The 24,382-nt window shown below is 30.6% G+C and overlaps 1 protein-coding gene across 3 annotated transcripts in view; it reads left to right on the top strand.

The window, feature by feature from the left end:
- The window catches only part of TRAPPC8 (trafficking protein particle complex 8), a 77,201-nt gene that overhangs the window by 14,209 nt on the left and 38,610 nt on the right, over window positions 1-24,382 (top strand). For 2 of the 3 annotated variants that reach the window (XM_016166740.2, XM_016166738.2), the window contains exons 3-12: window positions 3,858-3,947; window positions 4,755-4,929; window positions 7,010-7,163; window positions 9,287-9,380; window positions 10,009-10,268; window positions 10,616-10,731; window positions 11,447-11,597; window positions 15,070-15,170; window positions 18,103-18,208; window positions 24,183-24,314. In XM_016166740.2, coding sequence (XP_016022226.2) covers window positions 3,858-3,947; window positions 4,755-4,929; window positions 7,010-7,163; window positions 9,287-9,380; window positions 10,009-10,268; window positions 10,616-10,731; window positions 11,447-11,597; window positions 15,070-15,170; window positions 18,103-18,208; window positions 24,183-24,314 — 1,379 coding nt within the window. The remainder of the gene's footprint in view (window positions 1-3,857; window positions 3,948-4,754; window positions 4,930-7,009; window positions 7,164-9,286; window positions 9,381-10,008; window positions 10,269-10,615; window positions 10,732-11,446; window positions 11,598-15,069; window positions 15,171-18,102; window positions 18,209-24,182; window positions 24,315-24,382) is intronic. The other variant, XM_016166739.2, reaches the window with a different exon arrangement.

Below are 24,382 nucleotides of genomic sequence, written 5' to 3'. Positions count from 1 at the left end.
AATTAGATGATATAGAAATAAAAAGTTCATTGGATTGATCATTTTGTTTGCTGTTACGAAGTCTAAAAAATGAAAATGTTTTGCAATGATAGGGCAAATAAAGATGACCTTTTTCTCTTCGGCAAAATTACAAGCCATCAAATTTTTCCAAAATGTTGCACTTTGACTATGCAGGTGCAAGAAGAACCAGAAGTAATGATAAAACTAGAACTTTAATAACATATGTTTGAATCTGGACAGTATTTACATGATTGATTTCTTCCAGGTTCATGCATGACAATAAACAGCTGCATTCAAAGAATGTTGCCTAATCGAGGCATTTACGTTAAAAGCCAGGAATATATGGAGTACAATTTAAGTTTACTGTGTTTAAATTCTTACTAAAATTTCTAAAAAGTTTTTTTTTTACTGTGCCCTTATTCTTAATTCTGTAAATAATTTGTCAAGTGAATTAAAAATATGGTAAACTATCAAGGGTCAATTAGATCCAGGTGGTAAATATCAGTTACTATTTTTTTTTCCTGATATACTGAGGGTTAGAAGGAATATGGTTTAGAAAGAGGACAATTTATTTTTAAAAATCTTTTATTGTGGTGTCTGAGAGATTTTAAAATTGGGCGTAAGTAATCGTGACTCTCATCTCTTTAGAGTACTTTGATTTTTGCTGATTTTTCTGAAAACACTTGATTATAAATAGTCTAAAGAATAGTTCTCAAGGGTATTGTTAAAACACAAAGTTAGCATTTCTTAGTTCTTCATATTATATAGGATCTTTTACGATTTGCAAAATGTTCAAATTTTATATGAGTTCTGATTTTAGTTTGTAGCTTTTGTAATCTAAGATCCTCTAAATTAAACCATACTTTCTGATAACCACAAAGTTTAGTGTCAAATGTGTTTCACTTCGAGGCTGCACATCAATCAGCTTTAAGTAATTTACATCTAATTATTTAATACCTTTCCTTTCATATTTTCATTTTGATTGTATATTAAGTTTTGGTACATCTACTACTGTTTTTCTAAAGTTATAGTAATATGTGCCAACATTATTTGGAATTTATTAGTATTTCTTAATTTTTTTTAGTCTGAATAGTGACTTCTGGTACTTTCAGTTTTTGTGAATGATTAGGAAGAGAAAATATGTGATGTTTGTATTTAGGATATTCAGTTTGTTTGACCTGCAGATTTGGGGTTACTATATATTTTTGGTTTCAGTAGGATTAGGACCAGAGTTACTTTAGTTTAGCTCATTGCTATTAGCCCTTGTTAGATGTTTATTGGGAACACTAATAATACCGTGTCCCAATTTACTGGCATGAAGAAGGGAACAAAGAGGGTGGCAGATGGAGCATTATGCCCTTTTCTAGCTCTTAGCTTCCTTCCCTACTCTTCCTTACCAAGACAGAGTACATTCTGCATAGAAAAACTGGTAAGATATGTGGTTGCTCTTTCAGTTACAAAGAAAAATGGAAAGGGGTATGGGCAAAATACTGACTTTATCCTGAAATAAGTATGAGAATTTCTAAAGGAAGAGAATTTTCACTAAATGTTCACATCTTTTGTTAATATAAAACATTTAAAAACTATTATTTTTCCCACTTGGTGCGAAAATGTCATTTGAAAAAATAAAAAACAGAAAGATACTCTTGATTTATCAGCATGTAAGATAATGGAAGGAGGACTTGTTAGTACCTTAAGGAAACAAGAGGCTGAAGGAAAAACTTACCTTAACCTAAATATTGACCTACCTGAAGGATAAAATCCACTTCTGCCATACATATTTAAAAATTTTTCCTTCGTTTCCCAGTGTCTTCTTGCACCAGTATTTAGAAAGATTTATTTCAATTTAATTAAGCAGTTGTATATATGCTTTTTTCTTTTTATTTTTTAATTTTATAGACATTTGTATAGTTCCAAAGTCAAAATAAAACAAGGTGAATTCAGTGAGGTCTGGCTTTTATCCATGCCCTATTTTCTTTCTCATTTCTTCTCTTGTCTTCCTTATATGTAATGGAACTTATTAGAATTGTCCTATTATTTCCTTGACAATATGAGCAGATACATGTATGGCTCTTTATATTTTCTTACACAAAAAATGCATACTTTTCTGTCGTGTTGCCTTTTTTTCACTTAATATATGCCAGAGAGCACTTTATAGTAATATATAGAGATTTTCTCTTTTCTCTTACAGCTGCGTAGTACATCCACTTAATGGTATCCCCTCTTGATGGACTTGTGGGTTTTCTAGTCATTTATTACAGATAGTGTTGTAATGAATAGCGATTTTAGAAGACCCCATTTGTTTATTTGTAACTCCCCAGCTCACTGTGAAGCAAAACCGTTTTCATATGTCTACAGTTTATCTGTTATTTGTTAAATTTAAGCAACAAATAGAAAAATAATCAAAAGAGAAAGTCATTTCCTCATATCTATGACGATTCCTTCATATTTAACCAAAATTTTCATTATCTGTTATTTTTCTTGTCATTGGTACTAAATGAAAATATGCATTAATTTTCTAGACAGACTAATTTTGACTGACTTTGGGGGAAGATATATTTATTGGTTGGTGAGAAAATTCTTTTCATATCATAAGTAACAGACTAGTCTGTGTCTTTTATTCTCTAATTTTTCCCACTTTTCATATAGATTATAATATTTATGGGAGTGTTTTTTCTCTCCCATAACATGGAATTGTTATAGTAATAGCCCTCCTAAACAAATATAGGTTATTCTCATAAGGCATTTGTTGGAATTAATTTTTTATGTCTATGGCACCAGGTTAAATATGCTATTTAGTCAAGATGAATAGCTTTTTTCTTCAACCGTCCAAGTCCTTTAATATAATATTATAAAGTAAACAGAAAATATACTTGCTGTGTTTTCAGTGACTAAGATGAAAACAAAAAGTATATAAGGTTTGGTAATCAGTGTAAATAGCTAGGAATAGAGTATTCTTTTAGTAGAACTATAATTCAAATAGTCTGCTTAAACCTAGTGAAATGACTAAATTTAAGTTCAAATTTTAAAGATAGGATTGTAATGTAAAATGCTTAGCATGGAGCAAGAGAGATTTTACATTTTAAGAATCACGCATGTATGTATATGAAAAGTAAAAATACACATCTTTGTATTTGATTATAAGGTAAGTATGCTTTGAAATTCCAAGTAAATAGGTTTTATTTTTTACTACTATACTCAGGTAATCAAATTGTAAAGTTTGTCATTCTTGCCACTATTGACATTGTACGGAACAATTCTTTGTGGTGGGGAATTGGCCTGTTCTTTTCATTGTAAGATATTTTGTATCATTCCTAACTTCTTTCCCTCGATGCCAGTAGCATCCCCCTCTTTGTCCCTAGTTGTAACAACCTTAAGTATCGCCAGACATTGGGAAATGTTTTCTAGAGTCAAAATTACTCTCAGTTGAGAACCACTGTTCTGAAATGATATTTATGAAAAGGAGTGCCTTATGACAACATGACTAGTGGCAGGGGCACAAAACTTTAGTTCTAAAATCTTTTTACTCACACAGGTAATATTTAAAGCATTAATAGTTAAGTAAGTTTTGGGATTATTGTGTAGGTCTGAGAATAAGTCAGTTTTATCTTTGCAAATATATATATTCCCATGTATGAATATATTTGTGTATATGGCTTAATTAATATACACATATCATACATATATCTTAAAGCACAGGTGAAAATGCTTGTTATATATCTTTAAGCATAAGTGAGAAGTGTTTGCTTATTGTTAGATATTGCTATCTTTTATGCTTTTTAGGAGTTTGGCCTTGAAATTTTGTGTGTTATAAACTGTATTGAGCGATTTTAACTCTTATATGTGGTTAATTTTAGCTACTACTCCATGGTTTGAATCTTATAGAGAGACCTTTCTTCAGTCGATGCCAGCATCCGATCATGAATTTCTCAACCACTATTTAGCATGTATCCTTTGACCTTTATGTTCTCTTAAAATTAAATGTTTTGGAAGTTGTTAATCTCAGAAATAGTTGTATGAAGGCAAAATTGGTGCAAGGATATAGAGAATGGAGTTTTTTTTTTTTATTGATGATGCTTCAAATTTTCGTTATTGTTATTTTGTTAAATGGCATCCTAGATACAGGACTGGTGCAATAAATTAATTTTTGATTACAAAATAAGAATATTGAGTACTTGCTTATTGTTTTTCTTTATCGCCCAACTCCAATTTTTCATGCTTAGTAAGTTTTTAAGCCATTTTAGAAAGAGAAAGGTATACTGTCAGTGTTAAATGCTTTTGATAATTGCCTCAAAATTAATTGCTTTTGCAAAAGCTCACATTTAAAAACAGTTTACCATGTTTCTTAGTAACCCGTTTTATAGCTGTTAACCTCCTTTTTAGTTTTTTTAATGAGGTTGAAGAGAAAAGTTAAGAGGTAGGATAATTATGAAACAGTGAAATGGAATGGAGAGGAGAAGATGCAGCATTTATCTTTGTTATATTGATAGTTGTACAGTTTTGGTATTGTCTATTTTCATGGATTTCCTTATCGATATATAAATTGCCTAAAAACAACAATGCAAAATACGTTAAGATTTAGAACCTTGAATTACTTAGAAATGTTGGAGAAATTATTTTGTGCTTGTTGTGAAAACCTCTGAAAGATTTTTTTTTTTTTAGTTCAGAGAATATCTTTCTAAAGTTTATTTTATTAGGATAATATTTATCATTGAGCGATAAGTGATAATTACCTTAATAATACGGTTTACAAGGTATGTTGGTAGCATCATCTAGTGAAGCTGAACCTGTGGAACAGTTTTCAAAGTTGTCACAAGAACAACATCGAATTCAGCACAACAATGACTATTCCTACCCCAAGTGGTTTATACCAAATACACTTAAATATTATGTACTTTTACATGATGTAAGTGCAGGAGATGAACAGAGGTAAGCTTTATATTTTTAATTAACAATTATTTTTCCATTAAATTCTTTAATTTTAATTTGGGCATGGTTTATTTAAATTTTAGATATGCTTTTCATCTAAGAAAGTAAAAATATATTAATAAAACATTTAACTGTATCTTTTAATCCAGAGTTATATTTAACAGCTAAGTCTCTTTGTGTTAGATTTCATTTGCTTAACTAAACTTTTCTTTCAACTTGTATCTCCATTAGTACAATCTTTGTACAAAAATGCTTGTTATTTTACACCTTATAGGTCTAAGGTGTTAATTCTTACTTTATATAAAATTATTTCTTATTTTTTTCTCTTTTCTATCCCAGTTTTCCTCTAACATTTCACTTCCTGGCTGTTGCTTATAGGCGCTTCATTTTTCACTCTTCACTCTCTTGTCACTTTATATTTTTAGGCTTGATATTTTTCACAGTCTTAGAAACATCTAAACATTTCTTTCTTATGTCCCCTTAAATATTCATTATTAGCAATTTACTATAGTCCTTTTACCTTTGGGGTAAGTGAATAGCTTATCTTTAAAAATAAATTCTTAAAAAATAAGAACATTAAAAGCAATTTTACTTATGGCTTTGGAGTTTATTTTGACTTTTGGTTCAAGATGTGTTCTGATTAATCTCTTGTTTCAAAGAATTATTTAGGATATGAAGTTAAATAATTATTTCTCACTCTTGTTCTGAGCACCACAAACCATCATCTTTTTAAATAAATTTTACTCTATAAAACCAAATAATTATTCTGAGGATTACTAATCTTTAGGATTTTTTGAAATCATAAAGAGTCTATAGCCTGAAATCATAAACAGTCTATAGTTAAGTATACTATATAAATAGAAATAGTTGGAACTGGCTATTAAAATTAGTTTCTATCCGTTGAATATGGTGTATGTCTTCTATATTGAATGGCTGTAACTAGGATGTTTAAGAAGTAATTCACATATTAGATCAGTGGCTGTTGTGTTTAGCAGTATCATTGGTAATGCAAACAGAAGTTTAGTTGATTGTACTTGAGTGTGTCTACATACACATATATTTGTACTTACATGAATTTATAACTATTTCACTAATCTAGCCTTAATTTTATAGTGTGTAATATGATTTAATTGTTTGCTTGGATTATTATTTATATAGTATTAGCATCTGCATTTGAATATGAGATTTTTCAGGGTTTTATTTGCACCAGATAGCTGACTGATTTTTAAGAAATACCTTTTTAAACTAGATTAGCTCTAAGTACCAAAATTTCACTTTACATCACAGTGTACTATTTGCTTCTTAGGCTATTTTATCATTTGAATTCTCTCCCACCAGCTATCAAGTTTAGTTAACTTAAAATACAGAAATCAAAATGCCTTTTGTTAATCTGAAATATAGCTCATAGATATAGCTATCCATGAATGTCTATAAATTTTGCAAGAAAAAAAACGGTGAATTTTATGTAATGAATGCCTTGGTTGCTCTTCTTGAGTTTTCTTCTTTTTTTCCTCTGTATTGTGTTCCTTTGGAGACAGCAAGGGAAGGGTAAACTGTGGTAGTGGAGGATGTTTTGTAATTTTTTTGGCGCTATGCTTTTCTGTGTTAGCACATGTTTTTCAGTAAATATCTTAGAGAAGACAGAATTTCCTAGAATTAGTTCTCATAGATGCAAGAGTTACTAATCTATTAGTTTGCAGCTGTTCTTTGGAAATTCATGATACCTATTAGCAAATGGAAGGCTGAGAAGTGATATGCCGCAAATAAACTGTTTGGCTTTGTTTACTGCAATTCCCCAAACTAGTTTGACCACCAGAACTCTCTCTTTCAATAAGAGAGCAGGATTAGCTTGCAAAAATTTCCCATGGAACACAATTTAGGTAACTCTGCTTTATAACATATCTGAGCTAGCTAACTTTCAGTTAAGATCATGGTCTTAATTTTCATTTTTAAATATATTTTATTTCTAATTTTCTGCTCTACCTTGGGAGATTATTTTTGCATTTTTTGGTATTTTAATATCCTTCATTGCCTAAGATGTGCTACCCATTTACTATAAACCTTTCTCCCCTTATTTTAGAGCCGAATCCATTTATGAAGAAATGAAGCAGAAATATGGAACTCAGGGTTGCTATTTACTTAAAATTAATTCTCGAACATCTAATCGAGCATCAGATGAACAGATACCAGATCCTTGGAGTCAGTATCTCCAGAAAAATAGTATTCAAAACCAGGTATATGTAAAAAACAATGAAGCAAATCACAGAAGCTATAATTCAGTTTTATGGCATAATGGTATCACTCACTGTAGGATTTTTTTATGTCTTGGTTTAACTAGTAGAATTACTAATATTTATTTTGGAGTCTGGCTAGTTTTTATCTGTCACCATTTGAGCTCTTGAATCAGTGGTTGAGAAGCTCTTTTTAACTAATAATAATCTCTTATGTGTACTCATTTCCAGAATGTAATCTCTGTGTTAACTGATCTTTTTCTTAAAAAATGATAAACGAATTATACATTAAGAAGTGATTGTCTAGACATGTAGAGAATGGAATTTTTGACTTGTACATTTAATTCATTATGAATGCTTACAGTCAATTCTTTATTATCCACATGCTCTGGGGTTGCCTTTCTTCATTTTCAACATGCTGTTCTAATGGCCACCTTTTGGAGCTCATACTTTTTAGGTGGGTGGGCTTTTTTCTCTAACTTTCCTCTGATTTCCTTTTTTTCTGAATTTTCAGGAAGTGTTCTTTCTTCCTAATCTCCTTTTTTAACCTAGAATTCTAGACTAAGGTTAACTGTTATCTGTTGGCTGAAGCGTAAGTGGGTGTATGGTTTCACACTATCAAACTTATTATATGCCGCTTGGTAGTACTCAAATGACAAGTTTCTGTGATTAGTTCAGATAATTAAGAGTTGACTGTTTTTTTGTTTAGAAGCAGGATTTCTTAAGTAAATGGAAAATATATTTTATATAATTAAACTATATACTTTTTATGTTTTTTTAAAATATCAGTTACAAAGTTTATGTAACTTTTCTGATATAAATGATTTAATCATCTGTTTATTCACCTTATTTTTCTTATATATGTAATTTTTGATCCAGATATAGTGCTATACTGCTATACTGATAGTTTACTCACTTAAATATTGAGATGATTGCTGACCTTCTTTAAGATAATGCTGGGAAATTGAGAAAAAAATAACCAGTTGAATGTGAAGGGGCTGTATTTTTTGAAATGTTTTTTTTTTCAGGGCCACAGTCAGAATAGGAACAGTGTTGAAATATTCAGTGTAGTGTCAAGCCATCTAAGATTGGGTAAGGCCGCATAGGTCAAATTTTTCAGTTTGAGAACTTTTAACAGATAACCAGAGATATCAGCAGTTCTGTAGCTTAGAACCCTAGAAGTCCAGGATTGGAGGATAGTTTAAAGGTTATAAAATCTAACCTGTTCTAATGCTTTAATTTCCTTTAAACCTATGAATGCTGTCATCTAGTGACAGTACTCACAATTTTCTCAGGTGACCCTTCCCATGTCTGAACAGTTTGAAGTTCAACCAAAATTTTCTCCTTTTGCTTGTACTCAATCCTGCAAGGACCATATCAGTTTTCTGTTAAGATAACTTTCAAAATATAGAGAATTGACTCTTATGTCCCCTTTTATGTTTTCCAGGCTAAATTTACCCAGTTTTTAAAAATCTTTTTTTAAATGATAGTTTCAGAATGGTAGTTTCAGACCGTTTCTTGTCCAGATCACTTTCCTCTTACTAAGTTCTAGTTTATATATTTCCCTCAAAGTGTGGCACTCACAATAATACCTACTATTTAGTGGTCTACTGGAGTAGTCTGGGTATTTTTAGTTTGTTTTCTTTGTTGACTGAGAAACCAGCACCTTTGTATAAAATAAATATTTCGATATATTCAGAATGCACTTCAACCTAGTTAACACTAGGTTCATGACCAGGAGATTTCATATTATCCCTTTTTTTACCCCTGGCTTGACTCTAGTAGTTTCACTCTCTTGTCATTATTCTTTATGTAGACACATATACAGGAATTCGTATAGGCATATACCTATCACATATAGACAGATAAACTGAGATAGAGATAACTGGAATTCAGAATAATTAGGACAGTAGATTGAATGTGACAAGGGATTTAAGAAATAGTATGTGTAGACTGGAGTACTAGAAAAAGATAACATGGGAAAAGTTAAGAATTTGGAGAATTGGAAGAAAAGAGTCTTGCTGTAGCAAATAAATGAGACTTACAATTAGTAGAGCAATCATAGTTATTAATGGATTTAACATGATTAAATATAACTGCTAATGCTTTTTATTTTGTTCTGATAGGAATCTTATGAAGATGGCCCTTGTACTGTAACTTCAAATAAGAATTATGACAGTAACTTGCTTTCATTGGATGGATTAGATAATGAAGTCAAAGGTCTTGATATACTTTCTCTAAGTTTCTCTTTTGATTGAAAATATGCACTATTGTCAAAGCATGCTAATCTTTATAGATAAAAAATGGGGGAAATTTTCATAAAAAAAGATAATGGGCAAGTTAGCTTTTCATTTCTGAAGATTTTATTGAATTATTTGAGTTTTTTTGACATTTAAAATGTGCTTTATATATCAGATTTGTTTTAGAAAATTTTGTAGAAAGCAGGAGAAGATATGTACAGCATGAACTATTTCTAAAATTCACTTGATTTTAAGAGTTATTTTTGTATTTTAAATTTTAGTTTTGATGGTATGAGTAGCTTTAACATTTTTTTGTTGTAATTTTTTTTATTGCTTAGTTGTAACTATTTGAGAGTAGTTCTTTATATTATTTAAAAATTATATTTTTCTTCATTTATTTAAATGAATTTAGAATTTCTATTATGTGTAACAAGTATTAACACAAGCCCTGTAAGTTAAAGGGGAAAAAGATTAATGTTACTGTATCTTAGACTTCTAAGATATATAGAAAAATGATTCCAATATCCTTTTTTTTTCTTGAGCAATATGGTAGTAATATCACAATTTCCTATTGCATTCTGAGAGTAAAAGATATATCTCTTTTTCAGTAGATGGCCTACCAAATAACTTTAGAGCTCACCCACTTCAATTGGACCCATCCAGTGACACTTCTAACAGCATTGATGGCCCAGAGCATGTAAAATCTACTTCATCATTACACGAAACAAAGAAAGCAAATATTGGAATTATTCATGGTGCATGTTTAACCCTTACTGATCATGATAGAATTCGACAGTTTATACAAGAGTTCACATTTCGGGGCCTTTTGCCACATATAGAGAAAACAATTCGGCAATTAAATGATCAGGTAATATTTTATTTTTTGGATTAGTATTTCTAAAATTTTAGTAAGTAATGAATTTGAGACTATAGTAGTATAAGTTGTTTAAAGTATTTAAAATATTTGGAGTTCTTTTTTTATCGACAGATCAGTATTAGGATTTACAAACATTATTGTCAGTAATGAAATTCTGTTAAATCTTAGTTATTTCACTAGAGATTTTGCCATCATTAGACAATTTTCTTTAAATCATTGTTAAAATGAACATTTGCTCACTCTTCAAACTTTTTACTTATTTATAATTTTTTCTTCTGTGTGTAAAATAAAAATATTAAATTCTCGTATTCGTCCATATATTTTATCTTTTCTCTTAGCTAATATCAAGAAAAGGTTTGAGTCGATCTCTATTTTCTGCAACTAAAAAATGGTTTAGTGGCAGTAAAGTTCCAGAAAAGAGCATAAATGAGCTGAAAAATACTTCTGGATTGCTGTGAGTGAAATATTATTGTTTTTGTTTTTTCTGTATTTAACTCTGACTAATGTTTGACTATATGATGTCCTCCAAAAAATGACTGTTTCTTCACTTTCTGAGTTTAATATAGGTCAAAACTCAGGTAGATAAGAACAGTGATTAAGGTAAATTTTATTAATCAAAAAAACTTAAGTAATTGGATATCTAAAAATTAAGAAGGTAACTGGGAAAAGTCACTTTACTGTGGATCTGTTTCTTTGTTTGTAAAGAGATGGAATTAAAGTAGGTATTCATTAATAACTTTACTGAAATATTGAGGTCTTATGATTCTGAGGTATAGGCTATACTTAGAAAATTTTTAAAATATAAAATCCTGTTTTAAAAGAAAATAAAATTAACCCATTTTGGATTTTAATTTTTTCCCTGGTTGTATATAAAAGTGGAATTAACCTGGAATTAACCATTTACTTCATAATTTGACCATGGATAAAGTGCTTGCCTATGTTAATTTCTCACTATAGAGCTATAAATTATATAAATATAGATATAACCATCTGTTTCCAGATATCTTTGAGACTTGACATTCTCTCCTTGGAGGTAGAATTCTTATAAAACAAGATTAGATTTCCTCATGTTCTGGACAGTTAAGCAGCTGTTACACATTTTTATAATGTTTAATGGTTTAGGGGCCATAAGTTATAAATTACTTTCTTAACTTATTTTGTATTTATAGGTATCCACCAGAAGCACCAGAGCTTCAAATCAGGAAAATGGCTGACTTATGTTTTTTGGTGCAGCATTATGATCTGGCTTACAGTTGCTATCATACTGCAAAGAAGGATTTTCTTAATGATCAAGCAATGCTATATGCAGCTGGTGCCTTGGTTGGTATTCTACAGTATTATCATTTCTTATTTTTGCTACCATAAATAATGTAGAGTTTTCTCTTTATGAAATGTCAAACAAAATATGTAGGGATAAAGTTGTACTAAAAGAGCATACAATGCTTTATACTTTTTGAAATAATTTATTCTGAATTGATGGATCTTCCACAAAATGGTGCATTTAAACATGGTAATTAACATATGAGGAGTGATTTTTTTTTTTTTAGTTTTGATTAGTACCTTTAATTTCAGTTATATTCAAAGTATAGTTTTTTTTTAGAAGATGCTGTTAGACTTCTTGAAAAAAGTCTTTAAATTGCTTGAAATGTTTTTTTCTGATATAGGACTATATACTGGTTAAGACCATGCACTTTGGTGTAAGACAGAATGTAATGCAAATTTTTGAATGTCTTTAAGCCTCACTTTTCTTGTCTGAACATATGAATCCTAATTGCATAGGATTAGATAAGGTATAATAAGGTTAGCACACTGCTTTGTACACAATTAGCTGTCAGTAATCATTGGCTGTTTTTATAAATATATATAAACCTAGGTGTTTCAGAAAGAATTTTTTATACTTGTTGCCTTATAGTATAATCTTATAGTATTTTTGAAAAGTTATCATAAATAAATGTATTATCTGCTTTCTGTGCTTAAAAAAGAGTGAAACTGTCATTGTTACTTTCTACTTAATCTTCTTAAAAATATGTAAGCTTATAAACAAAAGTGTGAAGAACAAAAATGTGTAAGAACTCTAAATAATACTTCAATGGGTAATTATATAGACACTTGTTTAATTGCCTCATTTTGCATTTTTTTCAATCTTATGTATATGTAAAACTAAAACCAATAACTTAAAAATGTAAAGCTAAAATAGCTATTCAAGTGTTTCAAAAATTATATGACTTGTTCTTGTCTAGATGTTCTCTGGTCTTTATTATAGTCATCTAGTATAAACTAATGTGATCTCATAATACCTAGTGTTATTTCAATAATACCTTCTAACATAGGTGTAAATATAAAATTACTAAATTTTAATAATGTACTTGCAAAGTAAATGTTTGTGTATAGGTAAAGTTTTATAATAAAAGTATGGCAAAAAATTTTATGATTTTTATGGTGCTTAAGCTATTTTATTTTCATCGATAGTGTGGTAAATGCTGCATTTCAACCATTTAAGTGGTAATATTAGCAGTTATATGAGAAAGTAGTTTAGCATTGGCAAATAAGGGCATATCTGCCGTAACATGTGTGTACTTGAAAATCTTTGTAGTCTGTAAAAGTTGCCCTAAAAATAATAGGGCTTGGAGAAAAGTAGGGTTGGAACAGCCCTTTTAAAATCTATGTATCTTTGTAACCACAGCATGTACACGTGTGCACAGATACACACACACACACACACACACACATTATCTTGGGAGATAACTATCTTGGGAAATAACCTATATAATCTAATTAGGCTGAGGTCACCCCATCAGGGGTAGAAGTTACCTTAGGAAATAAAAAAAAAAACCCTCAAAACCAATATGTAAATCTTGGCTGGGAGTAGGAGTGGGGAGGAGGAGCTTCTACTCTGGAGCATGGAAGAAAGTGCAACCTGCCTTGAGTCAAGAGCTGTGTAGGGCTAGCACTGTACTTCTCTGGAGAGAGAGCCTGCGAGCCCCAGAGTGTAGGCATGTATTTTTTATTTCCTTAAAATACAGATGAAAAAAAACTTTTGCCTGGGCAACAGCTTGATTTCAAGGCTTTATCCTTTGCTGTTGAAGGTTATAATTTTGTATTTCCTATTTTTGATCCATTGCCTAAGAAACATTGTTTACGTATGAATATAAATTTTATTTGTATGATACCACTTTCCTATTTACCATTAATCTATTAGCTAATTGATAAAGTCATAATGTGTTGTAGTAGAACAGACAGTACTGCCTGCCTTTTTTAAATTATAGAAAATATTTGGTTATGGGAACTAGAAAGTTCAAATGTATACATCATGGCAAAAAGCTATAATAGGAATTCTTGAGGATGGGTTTTTTATAGTTTAATCTGTCATAACTAAGTGATGGTTGAGGTGATCGTGCCATTTCTTGATGAATATAAGAAATGATTTAATGGTTGATTATTGTAGATTGTGCAGTAACTTGGGTTGATTATTCCGAATATTTTTACTGTATCTGTAAAAATGATGTCAATTTTGTTTAAATGTATATTGACTTAATATTTCTTATAGAAATAAAATGGAAAATAACTTAGAATTTGGGACATTTTTTCTATAGGATTTTTTTCTTAGTACACTTATTTATATATGCAAATTTAGTATATATAGTTCATACATGGTAAATGTATTTTTATACAGTATTGTATACTATATATTCAATATATATTTGACATTTTTTAACAATATAGAACTGTGTGTACATTCATTGTCTATGTTAAAATATAAATTGGTTAAGAAAACATGTTTCAGAGCTGTAGAATATTTCATTGCATGGATATGACATATTTCCGTTAGGTTTATTCATTAAATTTTGGAGCAGACACTGCTGGCTGCTGGGAATACAGAGGTATTCTGAAACAGATATGGTTTATATTGTCTTGGAACTCATATTCTGTCAGGTTAAAGGCTTTCTTCATGTCCTAGTTTTTAGATAATTGTTTCTATATATTTTTCTGTTTAAAAAAATGTTGCAGAGAAATACATTTATTCATTCTTAAAATTTTTTCCTCTGAATTTCTGACGGTTCCATTTATTTCTAGTTAATGTTTTATTAAAACTGGATCTATATGAGAGCATAAATATGAACATAGTAGGACATTTTTACCAAGAAAGCCAAAACTTGTAATTTAATTTCTAAATCTTTTAGCACCATTGTATATTATTTGAATTATGAGCTAAAGTCATAGATATTGACAAGAGAATGAGTTTTGAAAATGAAAATACCTAAAAAATTGACAGTAATAAAGGTCTGAGGAATGGTCTTTGTGCCTTCTGTATGACGCAGGATATAAACGAGAATGTGAAAATAGTTGAAGATATATATAGGACAAGCTGTCATGAGCTCTTTTCATATTTTGATGCCAGCAGTTGGAAAGAGATGTATTTTATTTTGTCTCTCTCTGTGGTCCTATCATTGATCTGTTCTCTACTTAGGAACAGAGAAGAACAGGGAGGAGGTGGTAGCAGAAATCTTAAGCTAGGCTCACTTGGTAGTTGTATATATACTAACTCAGAGTGTTTACTACTAGGTCTTCTTGAAAAGCTCATTTAAATACTAAATGACAGACTTTGGAATTTGACTAGAGAATTTAAAAACTAAACGCATATAAATATATTTTTCAAATCTGCATTAGGCTTAAAATTTATACATGTGCATGCATTAAAGCAAATTTTATTCCAATTTTTAGGCTTCCTGAATGCTAAACTACAAGAGTATTTCCTCTTTTGAAATAGTGTAAATAATGTCTCTTCCTATAGGAAATGGCAGCAGTGTCAGCTTTTCTTCAGCCAGGAGCACCTAGGCCATATCCCGCACATTACATGGATACAGCAATCCAGACATACAGGGATATCTGCAAGTAGGTGACTAGAATATTTGTGTTTTATCTACTTAGCGGTAAATTTGGCATTTATATTGTTATTGGATATAACTTTTTTTGTTTTTTTGTTTTTTTTACATTGAACTTAACTCCTAAATCAAATAATAAAACACGTTTTATTACATTCTTTCCTGTTTTGTTTGGATTCGTGGTTAGGAATTTGTTATATATAATGTCGAGGTTACATGTTATATTGAGGGTGATTTGTATTGTGGTAACATCTGACCTTAACCACTGTTTAGTCTGGTATTAGCTATTTTGAATTTTCCTTGTTAAATAAGCAAAACACAAACAATTACATAATCGTCCAGGGAAGAAAATGGGAAGTTTTTTTTATACATAGTGAGTTCTCGTAGAACTCTATAGAAGTTAGAACTCATTACTTGTAATGAGACTATAAATGGTCCAGAAGTAGTCAGAGGAAGTTTCATGGGATGTTTGAGGAATAGGCCTTGAAAGAAAGGTGTTTGGGGTTTGATAGCCATGAAGACATTTCAGAAATTGTGATTGGCAGAAATAATGTTTCGATGCATCATTATTAAAGAAAGGGAATAGAACCCTGGCTTGGTTAGGGTGGTTGTGAAATGTATTGTGTGGTCAGTTTAGGAAGGTAGTTTGAGAGAAATCAGTGTGGGGAGCCTTAACTCTCATTTATGATTACTGTTTTTAAGATGTAGTTAAGAGTCATGTAGCAGTAAATGGGGAGTTACTGAATGTTTGAGTAGAGCCCTGACATAATAAAAGTGGTTTTTCAGAAATATTAATCTGACTTTTCTATGTATCATGGGTAGGTTGGAGGATAGGTTGCAATTGTCTTTTATAATGTTGAAGTATAGTATTAGTCATAGTGATATGTTTACAACACAACGCTAATAATAATAATTAACATTTATTGAGGGCTCAGCATTTGCCAATATGCCAAAGTAATTTATATACTCATTTACTCTTAAGCCTGTGAAATGGTGGGCACTGTTATTCTTATTTTACAGACGAGGAGACAAACTTAGAGTTTAACTTGTCCAAGGCATGCAACTAGTAAATGGTAGAGCCTGTATCGGATCCTACCTATTATATCTTATGTAATCTGGGAATATATTTGGAGATTCTGGCAGGTGATACAGTCTCCTGTGAAAGACAAGCCATTGAAGAGTCTGAAAGGAGAGATTCAAAAGGTAGAGGATCTAGGAGAGTGAGATATCAGGGAAGCCAGAGAAGGAAAAGAGTTTTAAGAAGTTGGAACATTCTTTCTGGACAAGATTTTTCTTGTCTGCATGAAACACAGAGCTTTTGGAGAGATGCACATAGAATAATGCAAAAAAAAAAAAAGGATAATGTCTAGTAACCTGGATAGCCAAAAACGCCTTGGCTATTCAATGTAGTCCTTTTGTCCGCAGCAGACTATGTGCTTTTTCTAAATACACTTAACTGTCACACATTTTACTTTATAATCTTCATTCTAAGTTATCATAATTGGTAAGATTTATCATCAATTTAATAGATATTTTAGGATAATTAGAAATACTACATTAATTATACATATCAATTTTAAGAAGCTTTCTGTCTCAGAAATATTAAAACGTAAATAAATTTTCTTAAAATATAGGAAATACAATGTTACTTTTGCAATGCCCTCTTCTTTGAATGCCAAGTTTCACTTTTTAACTTATGAGATTCTATCTTTAAAATATTTTTTTAAATTTCTTTTCTTTTATGAAACTATCCCTTCCTTCCTTTGTCTCCCCAGATCATAATAAAAATCAATCATAACCTGTTTATTAACTGTTTTTATATAGTTTCATCTTTTAGGTAGGGATTTTCATAGAAATATTTGAGTCCTCAGCATTTCCATTGCCTGACACAGATGATTTTTTAATGTTGCTTAAATTAACAACAAATTAATACAGTCCTGGGCTTGGTAGGTTTGTGACTTAATTACTGACCACCTGGGGAAATAAGTGAAGAATCAAACATAAATAAATTAAACAATGGTGTTAAGATTTAAGGAAATTTATGGGTTACTTAAGGAAACTCTTTAAGGACTGAGCATATTTGTGCATCAGTGAGTAGGAGTTAGTCTTTTATCTTCATTAAATCATTCTTAGATATTCATAAATACTAACCCTCTAAGAAAAACCATGATTTTATAGGAAATATGTGGCAGATCTGTAATTCTTTTTGTAATTTTTAAAAGTGTAAATTGTAACTTAAAAATATCTCTGTTCAGAATTACCTTCAAGTAAGTATTTTTTGGTTGGAATTTTAAGGTCAACTGGTAGTTTGATAAAAGAATTAGAAAGCAAAAAGAGAAAAATGTTGCTGCTATTTCCTAATAAAAGGGTTCACTTTTTAAATTTTACAGTAAGAAATTGTTTTCATTTAGTTTTCTTATTTTTAAGAAGGAATAATTCTAGATTATTGATGGTAGCAATCCACAAAGAAAAATCAACTGATTGTGTTCTCATAAAGAATTTTTGCTTAAGAATTAGGCAACACTGGTTCCATGCTCTCTCTAATTGAAACTTCTCAATGGTAATACCAGAAAGAAAATGCCTAAATATTCCTAAAAATAGCCAGTAAAATGAAACACAAATAACCAGAGTTTGCAATGAGGAAGGAGAAAGAGAGTTTTATTTAAATAGCTGCTGGTTCAAAGATACTCGTTAGGTTCTAACTTTTTGCATACAGGAAATGTGATTTTGCATTGTATTCTTGCTACAAAATTATGTGATAAAAAGTTTTGATGGGTAATGAGAGTTTTTAGGGTTTTTAAAACCTTTTTGGTAAGTAGAAAACAAGGACATGGATTTCTTTTTTCTCAAAAAACTAGACTTGGAAACTTTTATTGAACTATGATGTATTAAGATATTATTGTAGTGCTAATTATATTTTTCGTCTTTTTTTTTTTTTAAAGGAATATGGTATTGGCTGAAAGATGTGTTTTGCTTAGTGCTGAAATCTTAAAAAGCCAAAGCAAATATTCAGAGGCTGCAGCTCTCCTAATACGGTTGACCAGTGAGGTACTGAAACTGTGTAGTATTTAATCAGTATTATTTCATAATTTTTAAAAAGTGTTTCTTTTTTCTTGAGAGGGTGTGCAAAACAAAATTCGAGGGGAATCTTTCTTTGGGAATTTATAACATGGCTACTTTAGTTATTGAATTAATTTTAAATGCAGTATTTTATAAACTGATTTTACTTAGAGTTTAAGTCCACATTATTATTAACCACAAACATGTATTGTACATCTTCTATGAATTAGCTTCTGACAATATTTAAATAACATGAGTGTGCATCATTCCTAATAGAAAATTGATACTTGAAAAGAGTAATCACTCAGGATTTTTGAATCTTATTTCACTGGTATGAACTTTAAAAAAAAAATCATCTTAATCATTAAAAATATCTATATTATGATTATTTCGAAGGGAGAAAAAGGAATCCATTTATAGTTGCTGTTTAAGGTTTATGATTCATTAAGTTGCTTTGACTCCAGGCTTTGAAAGAATGGTAGTAATTCCTTGATAAGTATGGTTAAAGATACATCTTTTTGGATGAATGCTTAAGAACAAAAGAATAAAATCAAACACCTTTGTTTTGCCTTTTAAATGTTAATGTACACTACAGATTTAGTCCTTGGACTGATCGCTGTACTTTTTACTTTACATATTTTTTGGGTGATCTGTTTACATGAGTTTTTCTCTCAAATCCGTGTCCAGCTCTGACTTTTTGAGCTTTAGATTTGTACAGCCAACTGCTTTTTAGACTTATCTGCTTGGGTGTTTCCAGTGCACCTTTAAGTTGACATTTCAATAACTAGATTCATAAACTTTCTTACCTTATAGATTATGATCTTAACTTATGTCACAATTGGCTAGCTCCTCATTTGCTCCAGGCAGAACTTACTTGAGATGCTCCTATATTTTCTTGTCAGTAACATAATTTGAGGGGGTGTTGGTCAGGGTGGTTAATGTCTTCAGCATGTTTTCTCCTTATATCTCCAAATATTATACTTGTCTCGCTCTTTTTCTTTAATTCCTCTTCCTACTGTTTTGGTTCATGTCCTTAATGTCCTTTTCCTGGACTGTGTGAGACCCTTTTTCTTAGCCTAATTCACTAGTCCTGGTATCGTTCATATTCTTCAGGTAGTTGTCTGCAATACTGCAGATTTTCCTAAGTGTCTCTGTCCTGCTCTCATATAATACTTTGAGACCTGACTTATCATATTATATTGGAAGTTATATTTAAGCCGTTAGCTTTCAAGGGTAGGGAACTGTGTTGCCTTTTATATTTTTATCTCTAGTGCCTAACACTGGGCTTGGCGCATGGTATATGATTTATAAATGTTTCTTGCACTGAACCATTAAATATTCTAAAAAGAATTTTGTAAGATACAACTAATGAGGTTAAGAGATGATATTAAAAATGTTTAATAATTGATATTGTATGAACACTTACCAATACGAACAATTGCTGGACATAAACTATTTGGTAGAGCTGAATACAGGCTCTTGAGTGTGTTGATGTTCTGCATTATAATAAATAATCGTAACTTGGGTTTGAACTCTACCTAGGGTTTATCAGTGAATGTAAAAGAAATTCATGGCCTAGAGCGTGAATAAAATTTCTTTAAAGCAAATTCTTCTGTCTGTATTGTAACCTTGTTATTTTGTCATTGTTCTCTTTTCCTTTCCAACTCTTTGTTTTCACCTTTTTTCAAACCTGGATATTTTATTTTGTCATGAAAGTCGAGGAAATTTATCTTTGTCATTTACTGCTTTGGGGTAATGCGTGGAGGGAAGCAGTGGTACATTTCCCCAGAAATTGTGATTCTCAGTGGTCTTTCTGCTATATCTTTTAGATATTTCTTTGAGATAACTTACAAATAAAAACTACTAGGTATACTGTATGTATGTTAAATTTGGACTAATTTGCACTTATTGTATATGGTTCATTAACTGGAAAGGCTTTATAATATAGTGAAAAGGTCGCTCATCTTGAGGATAGTGTACTGAGTTACACTCTTGACATTCATGAATTGTATTTCCTAGATTTTTGCTGATACCGTTATAGCACAAGATAGCTGAGGCTCGAGTGAAAAGAGTTGTGCTTTTACTTGTATTTTTTGGACTGCAAATTTGTAGGCAAGTGAATCTTGTACTTGTTTTATTGTGCCCTGGGATACTCAGCAAGAAAGAGCAAACCATGATAAATGATAAAAGATGCCACATTCACCAGCATGTAGGACAGTATATCTGAATTTGGTGCTTAAGACATGATGCTTTTCCTCTACTTGTGTCTGTGTTTCTGTGTTGAATGTTTAGTCTGTGCTTATAGCTCTTTTTCTTTGTTACTGCATTTAAATACAATAGATCTACTTCTCAGGGATCGTAATAACAATTTTGAAAAGTTTCTCCAGCTTAGGACGGACTGTACCTGTGGTAAATTGATCAGCTTTATAGCACCTTTTCTGTTAACCTCACAATTATGCAAAGAAAAAAATCTTAGAGCCATCCTTGAGATTGGATTCAGTTAAGTTTGTGCAGCTGGTGCCTTTATCAATTGTGTTTTCATGGAAGGGTTTATTGAAGCCTTAGCTTAGACTGTTTTTTCTCCCTATATTTATCCTTATATTTTAAGCTTTTGATAAAATTATCTCTTGGTTGTGGGCAAAGTTCATAGGCTAGAGTTCCTGTTAAAGTGGTATCACATGTTAATTTCTTATGTCATCTATCTGTATAGATGTGGATATATGTTCATAGAGATATGAACTACCACTAAAATAAAATTTTATTCTTCAACTCATTTTGAGTCTCTGCTTTCTAGATAACACTTTCACTATGAAATTTTTCATTTTTCTACTATCAACCCTGATGGCAGTTATTCTTTTCAGGGTTATTTTTTTGTTGCAGAGCAATGTTTTTTCCTACTATAAGAGACAGGGACTAACAAAAGAACAAAACTGCAGTGAGATAAAAATGTAGGGTATTCAGATCTGCAAATTGATTCTTTCTGCAGATTAACATCTTTACTATATACAAGAATAAATTTTGCTTCAGCTAAATTAATACATGCCATGGACTTCCAGGTCTCCTGAATTGGTCAGCCCTTGAGTGTTAAATTTGAGAATGTTGAGGATTTACTGTGCTGGTTCTTAACTAGATTGTATATTAGAGTCGTTTACACACCATATGTAGGGCATATTTCTTATGTTGATCAGAATGTCCAGGGTGGCTGCCCATCCAAATCTTGCAATTTAATGAAACGTCATTGGCAATTAAATATATATATATGTATTTATGCTGTGCATGTGTGTATGCGCATGGGCATGCTAGGATAAACTTAAAAATTTATAGGAGTAAAATAAAATGTAAAACTATTGCGAAGCCTAAATAAAATTACAAAATAGAAGAAATAATTAGAGAAAATTACCTGTTCTGTATATTAAAATGTATTATAAGGCTATAGAGATTAAAACTGTTTATATTGATAAGAATAGACAATAATGGAATAAATGAGAATTTGAATACTACATATGATTAGGTGTCATTTAATTTAGTGGGAAGTATTTTGTTATTCACCAAATGGTATTGTGACATCTAACTAGCAGTTTGATTCCTTTCCTATTCATTACATGATAATATCATTACAGCTGAATGGAGTTATATTGCAAAAAATACCGCCCCCCCCAAAAAAAAAAACTGGAAGAAAGTACAGGAGAGCATTTAAAAAAATCTAGGAATGGCATCCTTTCTTAGCTTGATGCAGTATCTTGAAGCCATAAAGGCAAAGATAGTATGCTTGACTACTAAAGAATGGACTCTTTCATGTCAAAACTGGGAAATACTATTTGCAAATGTATGACAACGGCCTGATATTAAGTGCACAAAGAGCTCTTACAAAACAGATAATCACAAAAACCCATTCACAAAAGGGTATAAATAGGCAATTCATAGAAAAAGTACAAAGACCTTTAAATGTATGAAAAGATTAACAGCCTTACTATTAAAGAAATGTATGTTTAGAAACAAAGTGTTGTCTTTATTTTATTAAAGGAGTAAAAATTTAGAAAATGACTTTTCACTAAGTAGAGTGGAAAATATACACTATGTTGATAAGAATATATATTGATTTTACTTTTTTTGGTAGCAGTTTGGCTATATTAGAATTTGAAGTATGTACATAGCTTTCATTAACTTTCAGTTCTACTTCCAGAAATTTATCTAATAAAAATATTTGTATAATTATTCAAATGTTTTTAGAAAGGTGTTTATCAAAGCATTTTTTGTAGTTACAGAAATGTGAAGCAATATTAAATCAATCAGTTGGACACTATTAATAAAATATAGTACATTTATATAATGGAATACAATGTAGCTTCAAAAGAAATGAGAGATGTAGATGTCTTAGAAAGATGTCCATGATATTAAATTTAAAAAGCAAGATAAAGAATACTCTGTATAATACTACTAATGCATACAAAAGTATGTGTAGTTTTAACAACCTATGTATTTAACATATAAGCCTATATATGATATATGAGGGAAATGACACACTAACACCAGGTGGGTAATAATGGTTACCCCTGTCAAATCTGATGAGGCATGGGATGGGAAAGAAAGACGTTCACTTTTTTCCTTCAAACATTTATTCTTTAAGAAAAAAAGAGTCTTAATTTTTTTTTTTAAAGAAAGTATATTCCTAAATTAGAAGTAAACTCTCTTTAATTTTTATTAGAATTTATTTTATAAATTCTAGCTTCTTCTAGAGAATTAATTCCATTCTGATGCAAATCCTTGGTTAAGAACTGCTTGTTAATTGTACATTCCTGATTTTTGCACTTACTAGCTTTTGGATTTTATTTACCAGAAAAATGATCTGATTATTTAGTTTTTGAGGGGGTTGAAACAGATATTACCATTTACTGATTGCTTTTAGAGTGTTTCTTCAGGTTTGTTTCAGCTCTAATATAATTTTATGATTGCTAAAGAGAAAGTTATAATGATCTGTGAACACTTTTTGCTATAATTATAATTTGTTGAAATTGCTGCATTTAAAGTCAATGTTTTCTGTTTTCAACTTTCCTTGGGGAAAATAATGGCAGCAGAACACATGGAAGGGCATGGTAAGTTCAGCTTGAGAATAGCTGAAAACCTAGAGAAAGTTTGGTGAAAATGTTGTTGATACTTGATCAGCAACCTTCAGTACTTTCTCAGTTATTTTTAAAGTAATGATGACTCTTTCAGTTGAAAGGTTGTCATAATAGGTGATGATATGAATGCATTATATGTTTTTCATAGACACTGTTGTAAGATTCAGTTGAAGTGGAAACTAATTCAAGTTATACCATTTACTAATATACTAAGAGCAGGTGATAATCTTTGAAGGGGAAGCCTTTTGAACTTGTTAATAACATGTATTTTGGCCTTGAATTATAGCAAAAATTGAGAAGTTTTTAATACACTAAAACTTGATGGAAGATAAAGTAGTAGATTAGATTATTTCTTAATCTACACACATTCTGTTTTTCCTTTTTTCTTTGATGGATAGAAATATGCTCTTGGATGGATGGAAATATGGAAATCTAATTTCCAGAAGAATGAATCTATTTTTTTCTTTGCTCTGTGTTCTGGTTTACCTTTAATTAGTATACCTGCATTAAATTCCCAGTTTATATATTTTTTTGCCATTTGAAAAAGATTGTATTTCTCCAGAGAATTTTTACATGGTGCATATAACTAGACATTTGGCTTTATGAAAAGCAAAAGAAAGTATTTCATGGTAGAGAATTTTTTGAAGGATTTTTAAAAAATGTGTGCATATTGGAAGGAAGAATCATCAAGATTAGATTACCCCTTGATCTCTGCCCTCAGATACTTTTAAGTTAAACATCGAATATGCTATATATTATTTTAAGAAAGTAAATTTGTTTCACCAATTACCTTTGTACTTTTAATTTTGTGAAACTAACCTTTGCTTTTAAACATTCAATAGGATTCTGATCTTCGAAGTGCACTTCTTTTGGAACAGGCAGCACATTGCTTCATAAACATGAAGAGTCCCATGGTTAGAAAATATGCGTTTCATATGATCCTGGCAGGCCATCGCTTTAGTAAAGCAGGGCAGGTGAGTGCATTTTCTTTAAAAAGAAAATTATTTATTTATTTTAATTTTTATTAGAATTTATTTTATAA

Source organism: Rousettus aegyptiacus, unplaced genomic scaffold, assembly GCF_014176215.1.
Source record: "Rousettus aegyptiacus isolate mRouAeg1 unplaced genomic scaffold, mRouAeg1.p scaffold_m13_p_12, whole genome shotgun sequence".
Lineage (NCBI taxonomy): Eukaryota > Metazoa > Chordata > Mammalia > Chiroptera > Pteropodidae > Rousettus > Rousettus aegyptiacus.
The sequence above is the reverse complement of the archived record's forward strand: the minus strand, read 5'-3'. Positions and strand labels throughout refer to the sequence as shown.